The sequence below is a fragment of the Eupeodes corollae genome, chromosome 2 (genome assembly GCF_945859685.1).
Source record: "Eupeodes corollae chromosome 2, idEupCoro1.1, whole genome shotgun sequence".
Classification (NCBI taxonomy): Eukaryota; Metazoa; Arthropoda; class Insecta; order Diptera; family Syrphidae; genus Eupeodes; species Eupeodes corollae.
Genome location: NC_079148.1, coordinates 134,204,768 through 134,229,359, shown reverse-complemented (window position 1 = coordinate 134,229,359; position 24,592 = coordinate 134,204,768). Strand labels below are relative to the sequence as shown.

At 36.0% G+C, this 24,592-nt stretch overlaps 3 protein-coding genes across 9 annotated transcripts in view; 2 read left to right on the top strand and 1 right to left on the bottom strand.

The window, feature by feature from the left end:
- Positions 1-367: 367 nt before the first annotated feature.
- Positions 368-13,532, top strand: LOC129947514 (SET and MYND domain-containing protein 4). Its single transcript, XM_056058104.1, has 6 exons — positions 368-881; positions 11,621-11,803; positions 11,874-12,213; positions 12,271-12,392; positions 12,456-13,255; positions 13,316-13,532. The coding sequence occupies exons 1-6, from the start codon at positions 524-526 to the stop codon at positions 13,463-13,465; spliced, it is 1,953 nt and encodes a 650-aa protein (XP_055914079.1). The 5' UTR covers positions 368-523; the 3' UTR covers positions 13,466-13,532.
- LOC129947515 (jerky protein homolog-like) lies at positions 2,345-4,737 on the top strand. Its single transcript, XM_056058105.1, has 2 exons — positions 2,345-4,401; positions 4,529-4,737. Exon 1 carries the CDS (start codon positions 2,762-2,764, stop codon positions 4,160-4,162), a length of 1,401 nt encoding a protein of 466 aa, XP_055914080.1. The 5' UTR covers positions 2,345-2,761; the 3' UTR covers positions 4,163-4,401; positions 4,529-4,737.
- Positions 13,533-22,267: 8,735 nt separating the features above from the next.
- Positions 22,268-24,592, bottom strand: part of LOC129946385 (calcium-binding mitochondrial carrier protein SCaMC-2-A) — a 90,832-nt gene continuing 88,507 nt past the window's right edge. For all 7 annotated transcript variants that reach the window (XM_056056542.1, XM_056056546.1, XM_056056548.1 and 4 more), the window contains 2 exons: positions 22,894-23,470; positions 22,268-22,830 (listed from right to left, as the gene is read on the bottom strand). In XM_056056542.1, the coding sequence (XP_055912517.1) occupies positions 22,604-22,830; positions 22,894-23,470 (804 nt within the window). In that variant the 3' untranslated portion in view covers positions 22,268-22,603. The remainder of the gene's footprint in view (positions 22,831-22,893; positions 23,471-24,592) is intronic.

Below are 24,592 nucleotides of genomic sequence, written 5' to 3'. Positions count from 1 at the left end.
CCTGTCCTATACACTGTCATTTTAAGACTGCAAAAAGATTAAACCCAAAACAATGCAAGTAATTTTCAAAAATTATCGAATAAATTACTTATTTCGATTCTGAACCACATTTTAAAATAATGTGTTGATCTTAATTTTACATTGTCACTAATAAATAATTAATAGAACAGCAAATATTGATTGCAGTTTAAAAAACTGTAACGTTTTCGAAATACGAATTTTTCTAATTATTTTTATTAGAGGGAAAATTTATACAAATTCCAAATTATGAAACAGGCATATGTATCTACAAATTTCTCGGTGCATTTTCCTTAGTTTGATTTAAGCTTTTCCTCCACACACCATGCGATAAGGTATTTTTAGAGTAAACTTATTTATAGATCTAGTTTTGTGAAATCTATTGCCATCACCAGAAGTGTACTTTGAAAAATCGGCTTATTTTCGGAAAAATACTATTATTTTCTTGAAAAATAAAATTAAACTATTAAATAAACGAAATTTAATAGAAAAATAGCAAAGAAATATGGACTCGGATATTACCTATCAACAAATATGCAGTGTACGCACGGTACAATCCGATAAAAAGGGATTTTTCAACGAATTCTATTTGGAAGTGCGAGAAGCGTGCGGTGAAAAATGGCTAACAAACTATTTCGGAAAATTGAAATCCGACCAAGCTCGCATACTTTCGATATTCAGTGACCGGGAAATTTGTGATCCAGTTTTAGGTGTACTGGAAAATGTTCGTCCTGTTTATAAGCAAAAAGATGCATTATTTTCAAGCCAGCGCAGGGCACAGGCTGAAAAATTCAATCTTTTGAATGACCCTAAGCAAGCACTTGCTCTGGCGAATTTAGCTGTTGTGAGGGCACCAGCAAGAGGTAAGTGGAAAAGAGAAAGAGTGGAAGTGTGTAAGAGAACATTTTTGATAGTTTACGAAAACATAAGATATTTGGTTAACGCCGATGGTTGGTTGCCGATATTTTTTAAAGTTCAAATTGCTTTTTGATAGTTAATTAAGTCACCAAGTATTATATGTAAGTAAATAGTAAGTAAGTAAGTTATGTTGTTTATTTCACTTTATCCATACTTTAAATTGTTTCTTATATTTTTTTGATTTGATTTAGTTCTTATAAAATTTAGTAATAATTTAACAAATGTGTTATTATTTCCTTAAACAAAAGGGTTCAGCAATGACTTTTGTCGTCTGTCGCAATCAATACAATTTTTTCTAAAAACTTTCCTAGATTTATAATTATTTTTAAGCCAAAAATATAATTAACAGCCTTATTACGGTTGTCAAAGATCAATTAATTGACAATTAAAACATTTTGTCAATTGATTGATACATTGGTATTGTGAACACCAGTCGATCATTTTTTGATCCATTGTGAACAATGATCAAAAATCTATTGTGAATAGTGCCTATTTACTTTTGACGTTTCAATTTCATTTATAATTTTTCAACGGACTGCTTTTGTTTCGTGTGAAAAATTTTATTTTGGTTGATTTGGATTAAAAATGTAAGTAGTTTGCAATAAATTAATGGTGCTATTCAATTTTAGTGTTTTCTTTACGTAGGAGTAAAATTGTAAGTAACAAAAATCAGCTCGCTAGATTGGTAGAACCTTAAAAAAAGAACTGGAAGTTAGTAGAATACCTACTGAAATGAAGGAAAACTTACAAGCAATCTTAAGACAGCTGCAAATTTTAGTATGTTTGGGATGGATTGTTGTCTTTTCGTTAGTTTAAACTTATCGTTTATATCTAAAAATACATTAAGGAAGGCTTCTTTCGAAAGTCTAAAGTTTTGAATGAATCTAAAAGCGAGCCAAATTAGATTTTATAATGTAACTAAAAAAAGATGTTTTATCTACACATGTACATATGCTCAGACAAATCCATCGGATTTGACGCATCGCGTAGTTTTCTTGGAATCTTTGCTTGCTCCAATGTATTTTCTTCTTCAATTTCAATTTCACCAAAAAATAGTTCAATAGTAGACATGCCTTTGGCTTTCGCGATCCGTAAAATATTTTATCAACAAGGAATTTGTGATTGACTGAAAATTTGATAATCAGCAAATATTTTGACAACCATAATACCAAGACTGTCAATTTGAATCATTCACAATAGATCTAATTTCTGAAGAGCGTTCACAGTTTATCATTAATTTTGATTGCAGACAACGATAATACCAATTCATCAATTTCATTGAAAAATGTCAATTAGCGTATTGATAATTGACAACCGTACTAGGGCTGTAAGATAATTGTTGGCGGTAATTCAGTGCTATTTGTTTAGACATTTCCAAAGTCACGTTTTTAGTTACTTTACCTATAGGGTCGGTTGGGGTAAACGGAAACATGGGGTAAATGGAAACGGCAGTTATTTCTGCCGTTAAAATTATAATTTAAATTCAAGAAACATAGTAGCCATACATTTTGAATTTTCGTGCAACCGGTGCATTATACCTCGGGTTCCTTTCTTTCTGTTTTTAGTTGAAATTTCTGTTTCAAAGTCAATGTGTCTCAAAAAAGTGTAAGTCAATTTATTAAGTCTTTAATTTTTTTTGTTTTATAGTGTGTTTAAATAAATAGGTGAGTAATATTGTATTTTTTTCAAGTGTAGTGTATAGCAATAATGTAATCTGTTTAAACAGTTTCTCGTAATAAGTAGTTAGGTTCTCATATTTAAAGTGTTTTCATTTACCCCAGTAGAATTAACGTCGGGGGTAAATGAAAACATGAATTTGGGGTAAATGAGAACAGGTTTTATAATGAAATTTTATTTTAATTATTCGATACAGTGTAAAGAAATGCCCCGCACATATGAAAAAAAGAGATCACCTGCCCAATACGACATTACTGATCTTAAAAAGGCAGTTTTTGACGTTGTCAACAAAAAAATGACATTCCGGCAGGCTGAGGAATATTATCATATTCCAAAAACTGTTATTTTCAACAGAATAAAAGGCCGAAAAACACCCGTCATGATAATGGGATCTGGGAGAACACCTGCCATTCCTAAAGAAATTGAGGATGAAATAGTTCGGTGTCTTATAACACGCTCAGAAATGGGCATTCCTTGTGATAAAAAAGAAATGCGGGAATTAGTCGGGGAATATATTAAAGCGAGCGGTTTAAAAACACCTTTTAAAAACAATGTTCCAGGGGAAGATTGGTACTTAGGGTTTATGAAGCGCAATCCCCAACTTTCATTAAAAAAACCCGAACATTTACAAAAGGTTCGGAAGGATGCAAGGAATCCCTTTGTAGTTTATGATTTTTATGATAAACTCCAGAAAGTAATAGAAGAACATCAATTAGCCGATAAACCACAGTTTGTTTTCAACGCAGACGAAAGTGGCTTTCACCACGATCCTAGTCGTATTCGTGCAATAGGCGTAAAAGGCAAAGCTTTGAGTAGAGTTTCTGGAGGATCTGGACGCGAATCCACAACTGTGCTGGCATGCGTGTCTGCGGATGGTTCAGTATTGCCACCATTGATAATTTTCAAAGGTGCTGCTGTACAAGCCAGGTGGACTTCAACAGATGGGTTTCCTGGAACGTTGTATGCAACCTCAAAAAATGGTTGGATGGAAGAAGCACAATTTCTCAATTGGTTTGCAAACGGTTTTATTCCGTTTGTAAAAGAAATTCGCTCAAAAGAATCCACCCTAAATCAGTCAGCTTTGCTTGTATATGATGGACATTGTAGTCACATAAGTGTTAAAATCATTGAAATAGCTCTGCAAAACAATATAGTATTAATGCGCCTACCAAGCCACCTTACAGACAAAATGCAACCTTTAGATAAATGCGTCTTTGGCCCAATAAAAACCCATTGGGAAAAAAAACTGATTGCCTATGGTAAGACACAAATGGGTAAAGGCTGTATGCGTTTAAGTAAGCAATTGTTTTCTCAATTCATCGGAGAAACTTGGAAAGAAGCCATGAGCGCAGACAACATTATTTCTGGGTTTCTAAGCACTGGTTTGTTTCCTGTTGATCGATTTAAGTTTCCTGAAAGTGAATTTCCGTCAAAGCTTCTCCAAGACTATCATAAAAGTTTAAATGCTTCTGATATGGTGTCAGCACAAAGCGAAGCCGTTCTTGAAATAGAAAGTAAACAATTCTTAACATATTTTATGTTCATTTAATTAAGATTTGAAATTTTGTTCCAACACCATAGGCAGTGAACAAGTTTCCAATGCAGAATACATCTCTCCTTTGGGTTTCTGCCCTAACGACAATAACATTGATTCGACTCACTTTTCCGATGACGTTTTAGATGAAAGGCAAATTCAATATCCGCCACCTCTAGAATTTGAACAGAACATGGTTACAAACCCTATTGAACTTGATGCATCCCATAGAGAAGAACAACAAAATATACAAGGTACGATTCGTAAGACTAATAACGACATTTTTGTATTTACCTATGTAGGTAGATTTGGCCAGATTTGTTAATTAGTTACCTATATACGTTTTATTTATGTCGGTAGTTTTTTTTTTCTCTACAATAGATACGATCACCGATTTATTTTGTAAAGCAAGTCCTTCAACATCAAACATTTTTCTAAGCGAACCGAAAAAGCCAACACCAAGACTGAAACAAATGACATACGGGGAAGTTTTGACAACAGAAGAAGTACTTAAACGACTGAGAGACGCCGAAGAAAAAAAACAAACAAAAAAACTTCCTAAGCCTAAGAGAAAAGAAGTTTGCCAAATCAGTCAACCCATTGAGAAAAGGCGATCCTCAAGTTGGAGTTCAGATGACTGCGATGGGGAAAAAAATATCGTTTATGATGAAGATAGTCCATGGAACGAAGAATTCGAAGAAGATGACGAAATTGAAAACTTAAACCCTGTGGATCATTCTACCATTAAAAAAGGCCAATTTGCTTTGACCCAGTTCAAAGGTGGAAGCAGACTTACATCTATATTCAAATATGTGTGCGTAATCGAAACATGTCAGAAAATTGATAAAATTGAAATAACTCTTCTTAAAAGCTTGGACACCACCCGAAAAACCTTTGCATTGGTTCCATCCGAAAAAAAAACAATTCATATTAAAGAAATTATTGGTTCTCTCCCAAATCCAACTATGGTTATGATGGGAAGCAGAGTTCACTATAAATTTGAAAAAAGTGTTAGTGTAAAAGAAAACTAACCATTCTTTGTAAAATACACTTAATTGATCTCCAAATAAACAAGTTTAACTTTTATAAATGTACAAATATTGTTTTCATTACGTTTTTCACAGTTTTCCAACTATAAAAACACTTTTCATAAGCCTTTAAACTGAATTAATTTTTAATTATGGGGTAAATGGAAACATTGATTAAAATGAACAAGACTGGGTGTATTCTATAGAAGAATCATTAATGTTCACATTTGCCCCATTCCGAAGTCTATATCAAGCAAGAGAAAACAGAAAGACGTTTTCATTTACCCCCGATTTTAAAATAAATTGGGGTAAATGGGAACGCTTCAGGGGGAAATGAAAACACCAAAGTATTGCACTTAATATTCAATGCAACGTGTTTTAGCCATTATATTATTAACTCTTCTCATTATTTTATAAGTTTAACACTTTTAGAAGTTAAAAATTGCTTGTATTAATTTTTTTTTTTTTAATTTCAAATTTGTATCTCTTTGAAATTGCAAAAACTGTCCCCAATTACCCCAACTGACCCTAGCATTGTTACAGCTCATGCCAAAACCCTGTAGCTTTGCATTGCAATATAATACCTTCCAGCCCATATTTTGTACTTCTGATTGCTTTATAGTACTACAATCGCTTCCTAGGTCTACAAAGACTTTCATGGGGTGACCATCTATATCGATATTCTTTACTAACCCGCCTTCGTCTTCGACGCGATGTTACCGATGTATTTTCCTAGGTGGTTCTTCGAAACGTTGATCATCTTTAAATGGGTGGTGACGCTTCTTGCAGTCACGAGATAGATGACCTGGTGCTTGGCAATTATAACAAATTGGTTCTTTGCGTTGGCTTTGCAAATTTTGGTGTTTAGAGTTGTAAGAAACAGGACGGTATTGTTTGCGGTCATTGATTCTACCCTCGCAAGCAAAACGTCTTGGTGGTGGATAGTTATGGCGTGTTTGAATTTTTTTTCGCGGTACGCAGACTTACAGTCGCTTTTGAAATGCCCAGGAGAACGACAATTAAAGCAAATTTGGGGAAATGAATTTGTTGAATAAGTTGATTGCATTTTAAATAAATTATTATGGTTAGCTTTTAAAACTGGTCGAGGAAGATTCTTAGAAATAATACTATTTTCAAAACGCTGTCTGGTTTCTGCTTGTCTTTGAAAATCTTTTAATGATTTTATTGATGTCAAAAGGTCGGGAATGTTACTGCAATTTGAAGTTATTAAGTTGCTCATTAATGTGGTGTCTCTAAGTTCGGAAATTATGTATTTTATTATGGCGTTATTGTCTAGTTTCCCTCTTTTTCCCATTGCTGCCATCTCATATACATAACTTTCGTTTTCGTATATTTGTCGAGATAGAAATTTAAGGTGAACATCGGCAGAATTTTCTTCTGAAGAGAAATCACGCAAAATTTTTATTTTAAACTCATCCCAAGTACTTATTTCTCCCCTGTACCCAGCAAACCAATTCGTTGCAGCTTCTCCTAGTCTCAGCGACGCGTAAAAGAAGGTGCTGCGGTCGTCCCACTCATACAGATGACGAATGTTTTCAATTGTCTCGACCCATTGAGAAGCATTAAGTGACGAAGAATTTGATGGGTTGAATAAGGGAATTATTCTTGCAACCTCTTCTGTACCAAGTGGTAATGAGATTTGAGCTGATATTGGGTTATTTGATGCCGTATTTTGTGAGGATCGGCTTGATGACCGCAGACATAAAGCTACTTCTTTCTCAAGTTCAAGGCTTTTCCTCTTCATCTCTTGCAGTTGTAATTCAAGTTTAAGAATCTGAGCCTTACCTGGTTCGACATCAACAAAACGTCTAGGTAATTTTCTTGCTCGTTCCATCATATTTAACAACTTTCTTTTTGTTTTATTATTTTCGTTTTGCACTTTACAAATTTATCTTATATCTTCAAACCAAACTGATCAAAATAAAAAACTGAACTGTAACGACAATGCCAAGTACCGTTTTCATTCATTTATTGTTTCCCCAAGCTACATACTACTCGTATCTATCCATCGCGTTTGTTATTTATACATACCCTTTAAACATTTAAGGAGTAAGAGAGTCAAATAGATACACAATTTTTTATTATTTCCCACTCTACTTATACAAACAAACACGCGTTTGCTTCTTCCTAGAGATTGTGTATATATCTCTCTCTCTCTTTACGGCTGATACTCAAATTTATTGTTATACTTCGTGGGTGTACAATATATGTTTTTTTCTCTTTTAACTGCTGAATTTAAAATTCTCGTTCTATCTTGCGTTTGTTATATACAAGCTGTCTCTTTCATTAAATAGTAAAAAGATTTGCTTACCAACTGTAGAAATTATGTTCTATTATTGCTAGTCTACTGGTAGACTTATCTTTTTGTTGGCCAATTAAATGTAGGAATTATTCACTTCTTAAAAGGATTACTTTATCCCACTTCTGAAAATATTACACACTATATTACACTGCATTTACTCGCCAAGCGCCCTTAAAGGTCAGATACGAAAAGCGAACTCAACTCAATGCGTCTGCCTAACTTGACGAGCTGCTTTGTACAGTCCTACTCTAAACTGTTATACCTTTGAGCAAGAGGGATTTCCTTGCTCAATAAGTTATATTGATCCTAAGGATGATTTACACTATCGGTTACATTTGTAATTATTCGATGATGCAGTTCCAATCCTTTATTCCATTTAAGAAATCTATTATAGCGTTCATATCAAGTGAACTACTTCCTAATGTTTCTTGGCGAATACTTCTTGAAAAATTTTTGTAACCTGTTATTTGCGTAAGCACTGAGCCCTCTTCCCACATAGTACATATGACATCTCATCGTGTACTCAAAGACAGGTTTCAACTGGCATTCAAGGTTCAAGACATAGTTAGACGTCACACTTGGCAGACCCAGTACTTTTTTTTGTAGAAATACGAGTATCTTATCATCTTTTCCACTTCATCATGTTGTAAGCCTCCCCATACTTGTGCTCCATAACCGAGAATAACCCTGGTTACCGCGTTGAAGATATCGATCTTAGAAGTTAATTTGACATCTTTATAGGGATAAACCTATTCCACGTAAAATTTAAGCTTCGTCTAGTTTTACATATTTAAACATCTTGAGACCAACGTCCCATTCTTTGAGCTTATTTAAGACAACTTACTTACTTAAGGTGGCGCTACAGTCCGGGGCGGACCTGGGCCTCAACAACATGCGTCTCCAGCCAGCTCGGTCCCTAGCTAGTTGTCTCCAGTTTCGCACGCCAAGTTGGTTGAGGTCCTCTCCCACCTGGGTGCGCACCTGAGTCGCGGTCTTCCTCTACTGCGCCGTCCCTCAGGATTGGATTCAAAGACTTTCTGGGCTGGAACGTTGATGTCCATCCGCTCTACATGACCTAGCCATCTAAGCCGTTGGACTTTAATTCTGCTAACTAGGTCAGTGCCGCTGTACAGCCCGTACAGTTCGTCGTTATACCTTCTCCTCCATTCTCCATCTATGCGTACGGGACCAAAAATCACCCGAAGAATTTTTCTCTCGAAGCATCCTAAGACGCTCTCATCTTTCTTTGACAGATTCCAGGCCTCAGCGCCATAAATGACAACCGGGATGATGAGTGTCTTATAGATGGTGATTTTACATGCTCGAGAGAGGACTTTACTTCTCAATTGCCTTCTAAGTTCAAAGAAGCAGCGATTTGCAAGAGTTATTTTTCGTTTGATATCAGCGCTGGTGTTGTTGTCTGTATTAAAAGCGGTGCCTTAACTTAACTACCTCAAAGTTATAGCAGTCCATGGTGACGTTTTGTCTAAGACGTCGTTGTTCAGTGTCCTTTTTTGATGACAGCATATACTTGGTCTTGCCTTCATTGACCACTAAACCCATCTTCTTCGCTTCCGTCGCAATGCTCAAAAACGCTCCACTGACATCAAGCTTTGATCTTCCAATTATTTCAATATCATCTGCGTATCCGAGTAATTGGATGGACCTTTGGAAGATTGTGCCTCTAGTGTCGATGGTTGAGTTTTGCACAATTCTTTCCAGAACGATGTTGAAGAAGTCGCATGACAGTGTATCGCCTTGTCTTAAACCTTTTTTGACATCAAATGCATCGGTAAGATCTTTTCCGACCTTCATATAGAGCAGCGTGCATTCTCCATCGTCATTCTGCACAAACGGATAAGTTTGACAGGGATGCCAAAACTAGACATTGCTCAGTAGAGCTCTTCCCTATGGATGCTGTCGTACGCGGCTTTAAAATCGATAAAGAGATGGTGGGTAGTGTGAATATTTGGTCGATAGTGGACTTTCCTGGTCTGAAACCACACTGATAAGGACCAATCAGGTTGTTGACGAATGGCTTCAGACGTCCACTTAATACGGCAGAGAGGATCTTATACGCAATGTTAAGGAGACTGATGCCTCTGTAGTTGGCGCAGTTTAGAGGGTCTCCTTTCTTATGTATCGGGCACACTATACTGAGATTCCACTCATCGGGCATGCTTTCTTCCGACCATATTTTGCGATGAGTTGGTACATGCTCCGTACCAAGTCATCGCCTGCTGCTTTGAATAGTTCGGCAGCGATGCCGTCAGCTCCAGCAGCTTTGTTTGACTTCAGCTTAGATATAGGTATCTTCACTTCGTCGAGGTCGGGTAGGCGGAATTGTTGATCTGCGTCGCCGAGGTTGAGTGGTTCTATCTCCCTTACAGCGGAATTCGGTTCGTCATCGCCGTTATATAATTTGGAGAAGTGATCTTTCCATATTTTCAGCATTGACTGCGGTTCTACTACGATGTTCCCCTGATCGTCTTTACAGGCTTCGGTTCGTGGCTGGAACCCTTGGGTGGTTTTTTTTACCTTTTGGTAAAATTTACGAACCTGATTAATGTTGTGACATCCCTCTATCTCCTCGATCGCGCGCTTCTCATGCTCTCTTTTTTTCCATCTAAGAAGCAGGTGTTCTTCTCTCCTCTTCTGCTCCTAGAGCTCGCGAGCAGCTCTGATCCTTCTCTGATCCGTTTTGTATGCCTCTTGTTTCGCTGCATGCGCTTGCCGGCATTCGTTGTCAAACCATGGGTTTCGCTGTTGTGGCGGTGTGAAACCTAGCACTTCAGAGGCGGCATTTCTGATGGCTGCAAGGCAATGTTGCCACCGGTTTTCAATGCTTAATGCAGGCAGCATAGGACTCCTTAAGAGGTTACTAGAGACTCGATCGGAAAAGGACATAGCAGTCCCTTGCGATTGTAGCCGTCTAACGTCGAATCTTCCCACAGTACTTCCTTGTTTTGGCTTGGATCGTGATATCCGTAGCCGTACCTTGGCTACAACGAGGTAGTGGTCCGAGTCAATGTTGGCCTCTCGGAATGTTCGGATAACCTGGATACTGGAGAAGTGTCGTGCGTCGATCGGAATGTGGTCAATCTGGTTGACGGTTGATTGATCAGGAGATTTCCATGTCCCCTTCTTGATATTAATATGCGTGAAATGCGTACTAGCTACCAGAACGTCTCGCTCCGCACTCCTTGGATGGCGGTAATATCTGCCTTGCAGCAGTTTAGGGCTTCCGCTAATTGTTCGGCTGCTCGTGGTCTGTTAAGGGACCTAACATTCCACGTACATATCCGAAGTTCGTTGTCCTTATTTCGTTTGTGTGGGTTGTCAACAGTGAATCCGTCTGTATCCAAGGCTTGTTGGTGCTTCGAAACTAAAAATATTTTTCACGTGGCCAGGAAGTCACCCCGACCGACAGCACAACCCCCAACCTGGAAGGACGGCCAGATCCTAAGTATAACTCCAAGGATGGGGAGCCGGATAAAACCGCTCCTTATAGGCCTGGGCTCCGAATAAGTCGAAGAAAGTCTATAAGGTGTTCACTAAGTAGTTCAACCTTACTGGAACTGTAGGCGCCATCTCGGGAATTCCTAAGACCTTTTCTTCTGTGTAATTCCTAAGACCTTTTCACATAAATCGCGAACTGCTCCGTAATCTACTTTTTGCGTCCCAAATCCTTGAAATATAAGATTATTTTTTCTGTATATGTTTATCAAAAATGTCGGTTTTCTTTTCGTTTGCTGTCTTATACTCATTTAGAGTTATTATCTCTTCTTTTAGGGGTTCGTTTTGCTTTTTAAGCCGATTAATATCCTCAAATACTTTCATTCTTAATGGTGTCTTTCAACATTTGGCGGAATTCGTTCATCATGAAGTCTTATATAGTTTTAAGGATCATTAAGGTCTTTCAAAATACGTAACTTGGTTACGGATTTACATATTAAAATTTAAGTACCTGCTTTTAAATCTGATGTTTAGTTAGAACATTTAAAAAATAATACGTCTACGCCACAGTGTATCCACCGTATTTGAGATTTTTCAAAATATATATAATCGATTTAATGATTTGATGAAATGGCTCAAAGATTTAACAAACTTTTTTCTTAACAGACATTGACCTTTCAGTTGATGGAGGCCTCACTTTGGCTTTGGCGTTTTGGACAAGAGCTCTCATACTTCTTGACATGGGCAATGGTGAAGCAGCTTTAAGCGATCTCAAGTTAGCAGCAAATTATGGCGTTGAGTCCAAATCAAGTGTTGATTACTATCTTAAAATGGCTAAAGCCTATGCATGTAAGTTCACTCAGAGTCTTTGTTTTCATATTCTCCAATTGCTCGTGTACTCATGATGTTCTTCTCTAAGGCATGGGTGAATCAGCAAAAGTGGAAATTTCCTTGAAGATAGCTGAAAAACTTGCCCCAGATAGTTCTAAAATCGATGTGTGCCGTCAGGAAATTGCAGGCATTAGGAAAACCACCCCAAACAAAACAGATTTGAAAAAACCCAATCCAAGTGGAGGAGAAAATCCGAGCTTACTTGGAACTTCAAATCTAGTAAAATTGGTTGAGAGTGCGGATAAGGGAAAGTTCATTGTTGCCAATAATGAATTGAAAACTGGTGATGTTGTGTTATCTGAAGATCCGATAGCAGCTTGTCTGCTTCCGAATTTCTTTGGAAGTCACTGCCACAATTGCTTTGAGAGGTAAAAGTATCTCATCAATTTCACACTTGTATTGAAAACTAATTCAGATATTTTCAGACTGATCACTCCGGTTCCGTGCTTAAACTGTTCAGGAATTGCATTTTGTTCAGCACAGTGCATGGGAGAAGCTTGCTCGTCATACCACAGGTTTGAATGTGCTTTTATGGATTTGTTTATTGGTAAGTTCCTGAAAAAAACACACCATTGGAAGATAGAATGTAATTCAAAGTTCAAATTTTCAGGATCTGGAATGTCTATTTTGTGCTATATTGCTCTGCGTGTCTTCACTCAAGCTAGAGCTGGGGTTGAACAGGGATTAAGTGTAGCTAACAATTTGATTGAGAATCTCTGTGCACACGTTGAGTCGAGAAAAGCCGATGACTTTTTGCAAAGAAGTTTAATGGCAGGTTTTCTAATGCGCTGCTTGCAGAAAGCAAATTACTTTGGGCATCGCAAGACTGAAGGTGTCAATCCCACCGCTTTGGAGTTAAAAGTTGCAACTGCTTTATTGGGACTTTTGCAAGTTCTACAATTTAACGCTCATGAGATCTATGAAACACTTGTCACAGACGAGCACCGTTTCGATGGATCCAAAGTTATCTACGTCGGAGCTGGTCTTTATCCAGCTGGGTCGTATTTCAATCATGAATGTTGGCCAACCGTCGCGAGATATTTTGTGGGAAAACGAATTGTTTTAGCTGCAACACGTCCTCATAAGCCAAATCAAATCGTAGCAGAAAACTACGGGCCTGTGTTTACGAAAATGAATCTTAAAGAGCGCCAACGAGCTTTGCGTGGACGATATTTATTTGACTGCAGTTGTGATTGTTGCAAGGAAAATTGGCCAACATTGCAGAAACTCGATAAGCAGGTTCGATTTTGGTGCCCGTCTGGAACGTGTGGGTCAGTTTTGCGCTTTCCTAAGGATCTTGCCAAAGATGTTCGATGTGCTAGATGTCGAAAAAATGTTTCGCTCAAAGAAAGCATTGTTAAGTTAATTAAAGTCGAGGAGATGTACCGAGAAGCTGCAAATGCGATGAAGGTTTGTGTTTATATCGAGAAAAAAAGTTGTGCTTTATCTTACAATTTGATTACTTCCCAGAATCAGGATGCAGAAAGTGCGATAGATCTGTTCAAGGAGGCCATCGATCAATTTTATGAAATTGCTGTTCTACCCCATAAGGATACTTTGATTGCTCAAGACTCATTGAGGACTTGTTTAGCTAGTACGGGAACAACTTTTAAGAAATAATTTAAATTTACAACCTGTGTTGTTTTAAAAATATGAGTAAATAGATTTTTTAACAATTTAATTTGAATTTTTAGTTTGTGAGATTTTTGACGAATTTTTATATTTAACGTTGGGTTAAAATGTTTTCAAGAAATTTATAATTATTACAGAATATTATTTTCATAACTGGGACTCTTTTATTTGGCGCCTGTGAGTAATATCAGCTTTTTTTGAAAAGGACACTGTATCGTATGTGTGTTATATTTTTCTCGACACTACTTAAATCCGAGCTACTTGAAAGTATTGTATCTTGTAAGTGGGTCCAAAAGAAGCATTATGTTTTATTACAAATTTTTATATCTTTTGCATATAAAATACAAGAAGCAAACATTTACCTTCCTTGTATTTTTTCGATGTTAAAAAAGACTTGTATAATATAATTTCCAAGTAGTGTTTACAAGATCAAGGCTTTGATATACATAAATGAAGGTATTTAAGAAATAATCACCACTATCACAGAGTCCCTCGTAACGAGTCCCATCATCATAAGCCCCGACATAGGGCAGGTTCGAGCAACATAAGGGACTTCATTTGCAGTCAACTTAATTTTTTGAACGTAAATTTTGACCAAGGCAACTAATTAGTTTTCCAAGTGTCATGAATTTCAAAATCAGAATCTCTACTTTAAGTTCATTAAGAACTACCAAACACATTATTGTCTACAAAACACTATTTAGAAAAGCTACAAGTCCATTACGATTTGTCGTTTGCATTGTAAAGAAATATTAGTTTTTTTTTTTCAAAATTGACAAGGAACCATTTTACAGGAAGGATTAAGTTCAGCTTTCAGTTAAATGACAATAATTGATTAGCTGTCATTTTTACTTGAGCAGATTTTAACTTTCCAGTCAACTTTCCAACAAAGTTGCCTTAATTGGAAGGCAATTTTTGTTAGCTGGCCAATCAGATGCAAGAAACTTGCCTTACTTTCAAGTCTCTTTTGTCGCCTGAACCTGCCCATTGCCACACATAAATACTAATTTCGGCAGATTGGCAGCCGTTTTGAGATTCATTGCGGAAGGACGATACCAATACGGCGTTGGCAAAGATTTTGAGATCGGAATGAATTCCGAATTTTTCTTTTTTGCTTGTGGTGGTGGTACTTTGTGACCATCTAGCATTTGTTGTTTCTAGAGCATATTGCTTGAGAAGATATTTGCATGTAGCAAGTGGTGTTCCTATGTTATGTTTTTGTCTAACATAAGGCAGAAGTGTTCCGTTTTTGGAATGTCTCTGTGGCTCGGCACCCAAATGAGGTGAATGTTAAACTGTTCCGTCATCTCATTCAGAGATGATTGACAATCGTGGACTGTTCGAGAGTTTGTGGAGACAGACGCGAGAGATTTAAGAGCGGCATGGCTGTCTGAGAAGATTCGTATATCCTTACAAGATATAACGTTTTCTTTGAGCCAGGATAGTGCTTCTTTAATCGCCATTACTTCTACCTGGAATACACTACATTGATTGGGAAGTCTATAGGATAGACTGAGATTCAGTTGTTCTGAAAAGATACCACTTCCAACTCCGTGATCGGTTTTTGAACCGTCAGTATAGAAGTGCTTCGGTTGGTGTTGTGCGAAGTGCTCCTGTGATGCGCATACCTGCTGACCGCTGGACTTTAATGAGCTTATTTAGATTTACTATCTTGTCCAGTGCGGTCCACCATACGACGGCTCCATAAATGAGTATCGGCCTGATTTCCGAAGTGTATAGCCAGTGGGTTATTTTTGGGGAGAAGTCCCATTTTGATCCTATAGCCTTTTTACAAGAAAAAGCGCTACAGTAGCCTTTTTGACTCTTTCATCAATATTTGCCTTCCAATTTAGTTTTTTGTTTAAAATGAGGCCCAAATATTTAGTTTGATCGGAAAAGCTTAATGGTAATCCTTTAATCTTGGGTGGGCTAATCTGAGGAATTTTATATCTTCTCGAAAAGAGTATTAATTCTGTTTTGTGTGGGTTGACGTCCAATCCACATTGCTTAGCCTGTTTAGGGCATTGTGTAGGAGTTCCTCGAGAACTTGGGGGTGCTTCCCAGATACGGATATCGCAACGTCGTCAGCAATCACCTTGAAACCCTCTGCTTCCAATGCTGTAAGTAGGTCGTTTACTATTATGTTCCATAAAAGAGGCGAAAGGACTCCACCTGGGGGAGTGCCTCGATTCACCGATCTGGTGGTAGTAAAACTTCTCATGTTAGAAATTATTGTCCTGCTTTTGAGCATGAGATTTATAAGATCTATGAGTGATTTCTCTAATTTCTCTAAATTCTAATTAATTGCTGTTGTGATCGCCTGGTAACTGACGTTTTTAAAAGCTCCTTCAATATCTAGGAACGCTACCAGATTATATTTTTTTTGTATTCGAGGGAATATTCAATAATACGTACCAGCGAGTGAAGTGCTGATTCTACTGATTTTCCCTTAGAGTAAGCATGTTGAGCTGTGGAAATGAGACATGGTTTTAAATTATGTCTGATATAAATTTCAATCAATCTTTCCAAGGTTTTAAGAAGGAAGGATGTTAGGCTGATTGGTCGTAGATCTTTAGGGTTAACGTGTGAAGGTTTCCCTGCTTTGGGAATGAAGACTACTTTTGCCATTCTCCAGGTTTTGGGAATATATCTCAACCTTACACAGCTTGTCAGAATGATTTCCAATGGTGGAATAATCATGTCTGAGCATTTTTGTAGTTCGGCCGGAATGATTCCGTCTGGTCCTGGAGATTTATATGGATCAAAGCTGTCTATGGCCCATTGCAGTTATTAGATCAAATAAATCGCTTGTAGAAGCTTGAGACTCTGATGGTAAGTCGTTGAGTATGTTAGAACTACCTGGAAAGTGGGTGTCTAATAACAGATTAAGAGATTCTTCATCTGTGATAGTCCACGTGCCTGTTTCTGTCTTTAAAGCACTGGGTATTGTTGGACTTTTTGAGAGAATTTTCCTGAGTCTTGAAGCTTCTGAAGTATTTTCTATTTCACCACAAAAATTTCTCCAAGAAGACCTTACTCTTTCTTAATTCTTTTTTATATTGCTTTAGAGCTTGTTTGTATAAGTCCCAGTCAGAAGGAGATCTAGTGTACTTAGATCTGTTGAAGAGTTTGCGACAGCTCTTTCTGAATGGTTCTAGTTCTTTACGCCACCAATAAGGTTTCTTTTTACCCTTTAAAACGGTTACAGGGCATGAAGATCTCATTGATTCATTTAAGGCTTCGGTGAGATGATTTACAGAAAGGTCTAGTTCATCTTTACTGGAGGAGCTTTTAAGAAGTGATTAAGCAGTTGTGCTAGTACCTCCCTATAACGCACCCAGTTTGTATTCCGGTGATTTCGAAATCCCGTAGATGTATTTGCTACATCTTTGAGATCAAACTGAATGTATTTGTGGTCAGAGAAGGAATTCTCTTTTGAGACATGCCAGTTTGAAATCATATTGTGGATCGAGTCAGAGGTAAGTGTAATATCAAGTACTTCTTTCCTATTCTTGGTTACAAAAGTGGGTTCATTACCAATATTACTTATGAGTAGGTTAGTGCTTAGTAAATAATCAAATAAGTACTCACCTCTCTCATTTATATCAGAGCTACCCCATACCGTGTGATGGGCGTTAGCGTCTGAACCAATTAGGAGACCAACTTTTTTCGATTGCGCGTCCGCAATTGCTTTCCTCAAGGTGTTTCCTGGAATTGGGCTGTCGTGGCCAAGGTAGGAGGATATGAGCCAGTAGGTGGCTTTATCCGTTGTTAGGACAGCGGTGGTGGTGTCCTTGTCGCTGTAATTGGGGAGTAAAAATATGTTCAAATTATTTTTTACTAACATGCATGACCTTGGTTCACCTTTCTAAGATGCATACAATATTTTATAGCCAGGAGTCCTGAGACCTCTGATGATGGAGTTTGAGACCCACGGCTCCTGTATTAAGACGATGTCTTCCTTGTTCATATGCAGTCAAAGTATCAGGTTGTTCGTGGCCATGATGGCGTGATGGAGATTAATCTGTACTAATCGCAGCATTGCTACTATTAGTCAGATCAACCTCCACTACTGTTTTGTCGGCGTTTTCCTCGTCTGAGGAGGACCTAAGCAGGTCTTCCTCACTCCGGGTGATGCCTAAGATGTCGTCTTCAGTCTCCATGTCGGAGTTACTGTCGACTGTAGTTTTAGCCTCCACGTCGGATAGCTCATTTGGAGCTGTGGATGTCGATGGTTCCACTTTTGGTGTTGCATCGACTTCCATTTTCGTTGCCAATGAAGCGCTTCCCTCCGCTGAAGAGGCTTCTGTGGGGGTCGTGTTTAGCCCATCTTCATCTTTTTTGTATATACGGATCATGATTTTATCAAAACCATACCTAATCACGCCTTTGGTCGCGGCCAGTGGAGCCAGTGATTCCCTATTGATCAGCACGAGAGCCGATCTATAGTGACCCACTGTATCCTTCTCAGCCTTTGGTACTTTTCAGTCGTGAGTAGGCAGGTCCGGATTACTTGTTTTGATCAGTTTCATGACCATGTCTGGACAGTTGTGAAGAGCCGGGACCATTATACGTGCTCTTGGCCGACAAGGAATATTCTCCCTTGCAACAACCTCGAGCTTGGCACCCGGCCAGACTTCTGGCAAGCCATAGATCGAAAGATCTCTGATCACCACAGGCGATGAGTTTGATACGATTTTGGTACCATCCTGAAACCGAGGTGAGCCTTGACCTCTGCCCAATGATCATGAGAGATGTTACCATCCACAGAGGCGGGGAAGAGGTGGGGTGTGGAATTGCCGCCCTTGGGACTGCCGAGCGTCACAGCTGTTCCACTGACGGGTAATTCCTTCAAGTAAAGGTTGCGGCTAGTAGAGGGAGAAGGACTCTCGCCACTAGTAGCAACCACAGGGTTGACAACACATTCACACACCTGATTTGGCTCGACAGCTTTTTCAGGTGATGTGACCGCATTGGCAGCCTTGGTGCGATTTTTTTGTTTTATTATAGTTTTGTTTGTTTGTTTATTCTCAAAATTTTTCATTTTATTCCCACGAGTAGTGCGGAAAGACGGTCAGCCCCGGCAGAGCCGCTTGCCGGGGTAAGGCAGAAATATGACGGACCTTGCCACAGCATCCGAAATAGCTCGTTAACGGCTGGTTTCATTCTTCGGCACGGTTTTCGTACTAGTACGCTCACACCACCACTGAAATTAGGAACCTCTAAATCATGATTAAATTGGGTTTCCGAACGTTGCACTATTGAGGAGTTACAACAATTCAGCGATCCAACTCAACCTTAGCTAATCACCATCCTGCCAAAAACGCACAGGACTACTGTGGTGATCATTGCCCGCCTGGCACCCACTTGGAGGGTTTGAATGAGGATTTTGCCGTGAAACGATCCATCTAAGTTTATAAACAAAAATTTTCTTAGATTTTTTTCAATTCTAACAGAATGAGTTTTGTAAAACGGATTCCATACCACAAAGCAGTACTCCAGAACTGATCTAACATAAGCAATGTAAAGCGTTTTTAATGTATAGGGATCACTTAGACCTTTTGAGTTGCAAAAAAAAATTCCAATTATGAATTCTAAATGACTAGCGAAGTTGATTTTAGAGTCAAAAATAAATCCCAGATCTTTTTTGGCTGAGACTCAATCGAGAACTTTATTCTCAATATGATAATCATATACAAAAGGAGAAAGCGGCGGGAAATGAAAAACATTGACATTTATAGATGCTGAGGTTTAATTTGTTGATTTTACACCATGTTGATAAGCTTTGAAGATCTTCTTGAAGAAGCACACGGATCCTTAATGCTTCTCAGAAAGAGATCATCGACAAACATCAAGGAAAAGGATTTTAAGAGAAAATCAGGTACATCATTTATGAATATAAGAAACAAAAGTGGTCCAAGATGGCTACCTTAAGGAACACCCGAGGAATTATCTATTGGATTTGAGACGATCGAATATATACCAATTTTTCCTAGTTTATGAATTAAAATTTTATGGTGAACTCCGTCAAATGCTTTGGCAAAAATCCGTGTATAACACATCGACTTGATATTTTTAAGATTTGTAGAAGTTGATATCCCGGATACAAATCCGGGTTGAAATGGGCATATAGTCTCTTTTAATAAAATCGAAAGCTTATCGCAAACAATTTTTCAAAATTTGTTTTGTACGACGGCAGCAATTATACTTTTTTTGTCGGTGTTTGTGCCACGAATCTATTACGACCGGGCCTGTGATAAGGCTGAATAGTTCTTTATAAAGTACAACCAAAAGATAAACCAAGCAATCATTTTTTTTAAACGAAAAATTTTATTTGACCATTTATTTATAACATTATCATATAATCGAAGATTTGATTTTTATTTGTTGCATATAAGGTATTATTGAAAATTAAATCACAACTGGCTTTATTTTATATTTGTATGAATTAATTAGTGTAACAACATTAATAATTGTGTACAAAAATTAGAATTATATTTGGGATATCAATTAAGAAATAAAGTGTGTCTATTAATAAACTTTTTTGAAAACACATTTTTTAAGGTAGGTATTTTGTTGTTAAATAATAAAGTTGCTTTTATTCAAATACAATGTTGTATGTCTATGTAGTTAATTGTTTTAATTATTAATATTATATTTAAAATAGTTTTACATGTTTCAGAGTTCTTCATTTTCTTTTGTCTTAATTATTATTGAAAAAAATTTAATAAAGGCTATCTAAGAACAATACATTTTAATATTATTTTATTTAAATTTATTAATATAGTTCTAATTTGTTTGTTTTTTTTTGTATCTCTTAATATTTTTTGATTTTATTGTTGAAGAAAATAAACCATTACCAGGCTAAATTACTTTTACGATGAAGGAATTATATTTTTAATTGCTTAATATCTGAATATTTGAAACATATTGTTTGATTTAATTGTCAAAAAAAACTGAAAACAATTTGTTTTTTATATCAAAAGCTGCATAGAAAAAAAATGACTTGCTTCAAAATAAAATTCGCAAAATGATAAAAAGATAGGAAGAATGTGTTTACATTTGTGTGCAGGAAATGTCGTTTTCAAAACCACAAAACAAATAAAACCGGATGTACTTAAATTGAATGCTTATACTGATGATTTCTGTTCGAAAGCGTTTTTAACTCCACAAAATCTTATTCAGAAGATTGGAAAAGCACGCACCATATAAATTTTGTATTTAATGTGAGGCTAATCGACTTTTTCACAAACCAAAAATTCTATTTAAATTATTAAGGGGTACACCACACCGTCAATTGAATGATGTTACGTTTTGCAAATGGCGTTAAACCATTATTTCGAATCTCTTCCATCAAATGCGGCTTTTATTTGATCGAAAGGCATTTGAAAAATGTGTTTAGTAAAGAATCTTTAAGCCTGGTTGTCATTTTGATTTAAAAGCGACAATTGTTTAAATGAAACCTAACTCTCATCGCTTATTATTTTCTTCGTTTTACTGTCGTTGTATTTAAATGAAAATCGTTATAAAGGTCATTATCTTTCCAGATTCTTTACTTACCCACAATAATAAATAAAGCCACACTATTCATGGCAGATGAACATTTAACACCCTTTTTAAAAATGATCTTTTTTAAACTAAACCTTTAATTTCAAATCAAAATTTTCAAAAAAACAGGAACATTAATAATTGTACTTGAAGAGAATAAAAAATATCCAAAACCAAAACAAATAAAAACAACATAAAATAATTCCTGATTTCAGCACGTCAAAATATTTATTCATATTTTTAATTTGATTAAAGCATTTTATTTTCTTGATATATTTTTTTTCGTACTTTCAATACCAATAAAACAAAACGAAAATAAAAATGCTTTTTTACTATAGCTAAACATTTCTTTGCATTTCTCTTCAACACTATGATTTCCTATTCATTTATTATTTCTTATGTTTAAAAGGATAATAATTAATTTAATAAATTATTACCATAAACTTAGTTTTAATGTTTGTTTTTCATTTTTGTTTTTTGTTGTTTTTACACGCATTTGAATTAATAAAAGTGTATAAATACCTAATCAATAAAAAATACATTAAAGTACAAATTAAAAGAAAATATTGTCACTATGTGACGAACTAATGAATACAAAAGATCTACAAATTGTTTAACCACCAAATGATTCATACTCTTTTTTTTGTATCTTCTTATCCAGCACATATCTTATGGATGCATATTTCTAATGTAAAATTTTGTTTGTTTGTTTTGAGGAGAAAAAAAAACTAAAAATAAATTAATAGAAAATTATAAATAGTTAATACACATTAATTTATTTGGTTAAACCAATATTAGTTTTTAGAATATTTCTCTTTTTTTTTATTTGAAAGGCATGACTTGTATTTTGTATATTTCTTTTGCAACTCTGCGGGTGTAGTTAGTCGTTTTTAGCATTTAAGGAGAGGAAGAGTTAAATATTACATATTTTTATTTAAACAAAAAAAAAACTTAACATTTTTAACTTGAGCTAATTTTTTAGTTTGTTTTGGACCGTATGAATAAAATTGAGAACGTATTGGATTTTACTTATTTTTTTTCTTCTTACATTATAGCATTTATAATTTAGTCTCAAATTGTTGTATTTCGAGTTTCATACTCAAAAATACTTTCGTTTTTACGGATATAGCCTGAGCTTAAGCGTTATCTAAGACGTACCCCTTTATTCATACTGGCCTTCATCTCATCTCTGGCCTTCAGTTTTTAATGTTTTTGTTTTCTTTAAGGAATAAGGTGAAGTGCTTTTAGCAATGGACGTCTTTACCGCACATTGCATTGTCAAATGCATTTTCAAAAGAAAGAACAAAAACATTTTATTTTTACTTTTAAATTTTATTCTAAAAGAAAAGTCAAAAATGTATTTTTTCTTTGTTATATCTATGGTTTCGTTATGTTATGTTATGTTTTTTGTTAAGTTTTTTTTGTTTTTGTTTCTTCTTTCTTTTTTTTTTTTTAAATATTATTTTCTTTAGTTTTTTTTTAAATAAAATTGCTACTATATTAATAAAAATAAATAATCATAGTATCACTTGGGTTTTTATCTTTAAAGCTAGAGAGCATTATTGTGATGTGATTAAATCACGTCATATTGACACCCAATGCTCGACTTGTGTACTCGTACACGACATAACTTATAGATACAGCTGGCAGGACTTTGATGAAATTTGGCGTTATACCGCGATAGAGACCACAAACTCCTTCGGTTCGAAGAATTCGCCTGAAGACATCCAGCATATTGTCATCAGTTGTTTTAAGTGTAGCTGCAACAGTCGAATCAACTGAAATGGCTTTGCTTTTCCTTACGACTGCAAATAAAAGAGTGAGTTTTAGTGAAAAATATTCAAAAAAAAAAAATAAATAAATTATACCTTGAGCTTGTAGTCGTGTTCTAACCAATGCCAATGGATACGAACACACCTGACCGAGTGTACTAGATGCACTTCCACACGCTAAAAGCACCATGAAATTTGGCTGCTCATTTTCGGCATTGTTGTGTGTGCTAAGATATTTTTTCTTTAGCGTTTCATAAACGGCTAAATCAATGCCAGCATATGGTATGATGCCAAGCATATTTGGAATGTAGCCGCGATAGAAGCTGCGCAAACCCTCTCGGGAGTATATTTTCTTTGCTGCATCGGCTATACCAGTGTATTGGCCAGTTTTTCGAAGCGCCAGGCGAGTTTTTAATACTTCCATGGGATAGATGACTGTTTGGCTAATACCTCCGGCGCATGCACCGGCTAGAAATCTTTCGCTTATGGTCATTTGTCTTTTTTCATCACCTCGTATTAGCCGTTTGATTTTTTCATAGGCAGCAAATTTGAGAGCTGATTCGGGAGCGATTTTGAGAACATTGATGCCATTTCCTCGCCACATACTACGTGTACCGCCCTCCTTCAGCATGTAACTTAAACTATCTGAGATTTTTGCTTTGTATGTTTGGACCTAGAAATTCAAAAAAAAAAACAACAATTAATTGTAGTTAAAAACATAGAATTTATTCTTATGATAAAAACATTATTAAATAATTTGGTTGTTGCGATCAATCAAATTTAAGCTTATTGGAAATCAATTATTGAACTGCTATTTTAATAGTTATAAAACAAAGAAGAAACCAATTAGATATGGCATGTGACTCTATTAACTACATAAATATGTCTTTTTAAAGCTTTTAAAATGGATTACATGAGAATTGTTCAACCATTTTTTCATGAACAGAAAAGTACAATCTTTTTTTACTCGATGAAATTAATTCTCTTCTCACCGAGATCTTGGAAAGAGATTTTGTTTTCTTGATTTTCAGGAATAAAAACATAGAACAGATTGTTGAGAAGTGTCAAAAGAACATAGAATTGGATGCATTCACAAAGCTAGTGGCTACGTAATCAAGGGATTCTGATTGGCTAAATCTTACTAAAAAAGTAGTTGAAATTTCCCCTCCGACGTATTGTAAAAAATTCGGCTATAAAGTTAGTGGAGAATGATTTTGACGTTTCACAATCAGCTGCTCGGTAAAGTAACACAAATTCAAAATGAAATAAATTGTTCAATATTTAAATACAAATATTAATCAATCAAATTGTGTCTTAAATTTGATTTTATTGAATTTAAAAACACAGAAGTTATCAAATACAAATTTTTCTTATTTTATATATTTGCATTTGTCAATAATATGACAGTTCCAGATTGACTAGCTTTGTAGTGTAGTTTTGCATTCACAAAGCTAGTTGAATTTTGACACGTAGCCACTAGCTTTGTGAATGCGACCATTGACTTTTAGGAACTGTCAAATTAAAATAGAACTAAATTTTGGGAATTAAATCTTCTAAGAGTGTCGGTTTAACATTTTTGTCGGTATGAAGTCAGCAGACATGTTTGTAAATAAATTTGTATTATTACTTATTCTAACGGTTTTTACAAATTCTGAACAAAGGTCACAATAATTGGGAGTGATCAGTTTTGTTTCCATTTAATTCTGAAACGTGAAGTTTACTTTCAGTTAAGGAGATTCGACTAATTAATTTTGTTTGCTTAGTTCTTTTTCGTATATACTACAATGAACTTGTG

Bases quoted from the DNA above. Each gene is read 5' to 3' on its own strand.
- LOC129947514 (XM_056058104.1), top strand. From the start codon at position 524: ATGGACTCGGATATTACCTATCAACAAATATGCAGTGTACGCACGGTA. The intron at 882-11,620 runs GTAAGTGGAAAA...TTTTCTTAACAG, and splicing joins TGTGAGGGCACCAGCAAGAG to ACATTGACCTTTCAGTTGAT. The intron at 11,804-11,873 runs GTAAGTTCACTC...TTCTTCTCTAAG, and splicing joins AATGGCTAAAGCCTATGCAT to GCATGGGTGAATCAGCAAAA.
- LOC129947515 (XM_056058105.1), top strand. From the start codon at position 2,762: ATGAGAACAGGTTTTATAATGAAATTTTATTTTAATTATTCGATACAG.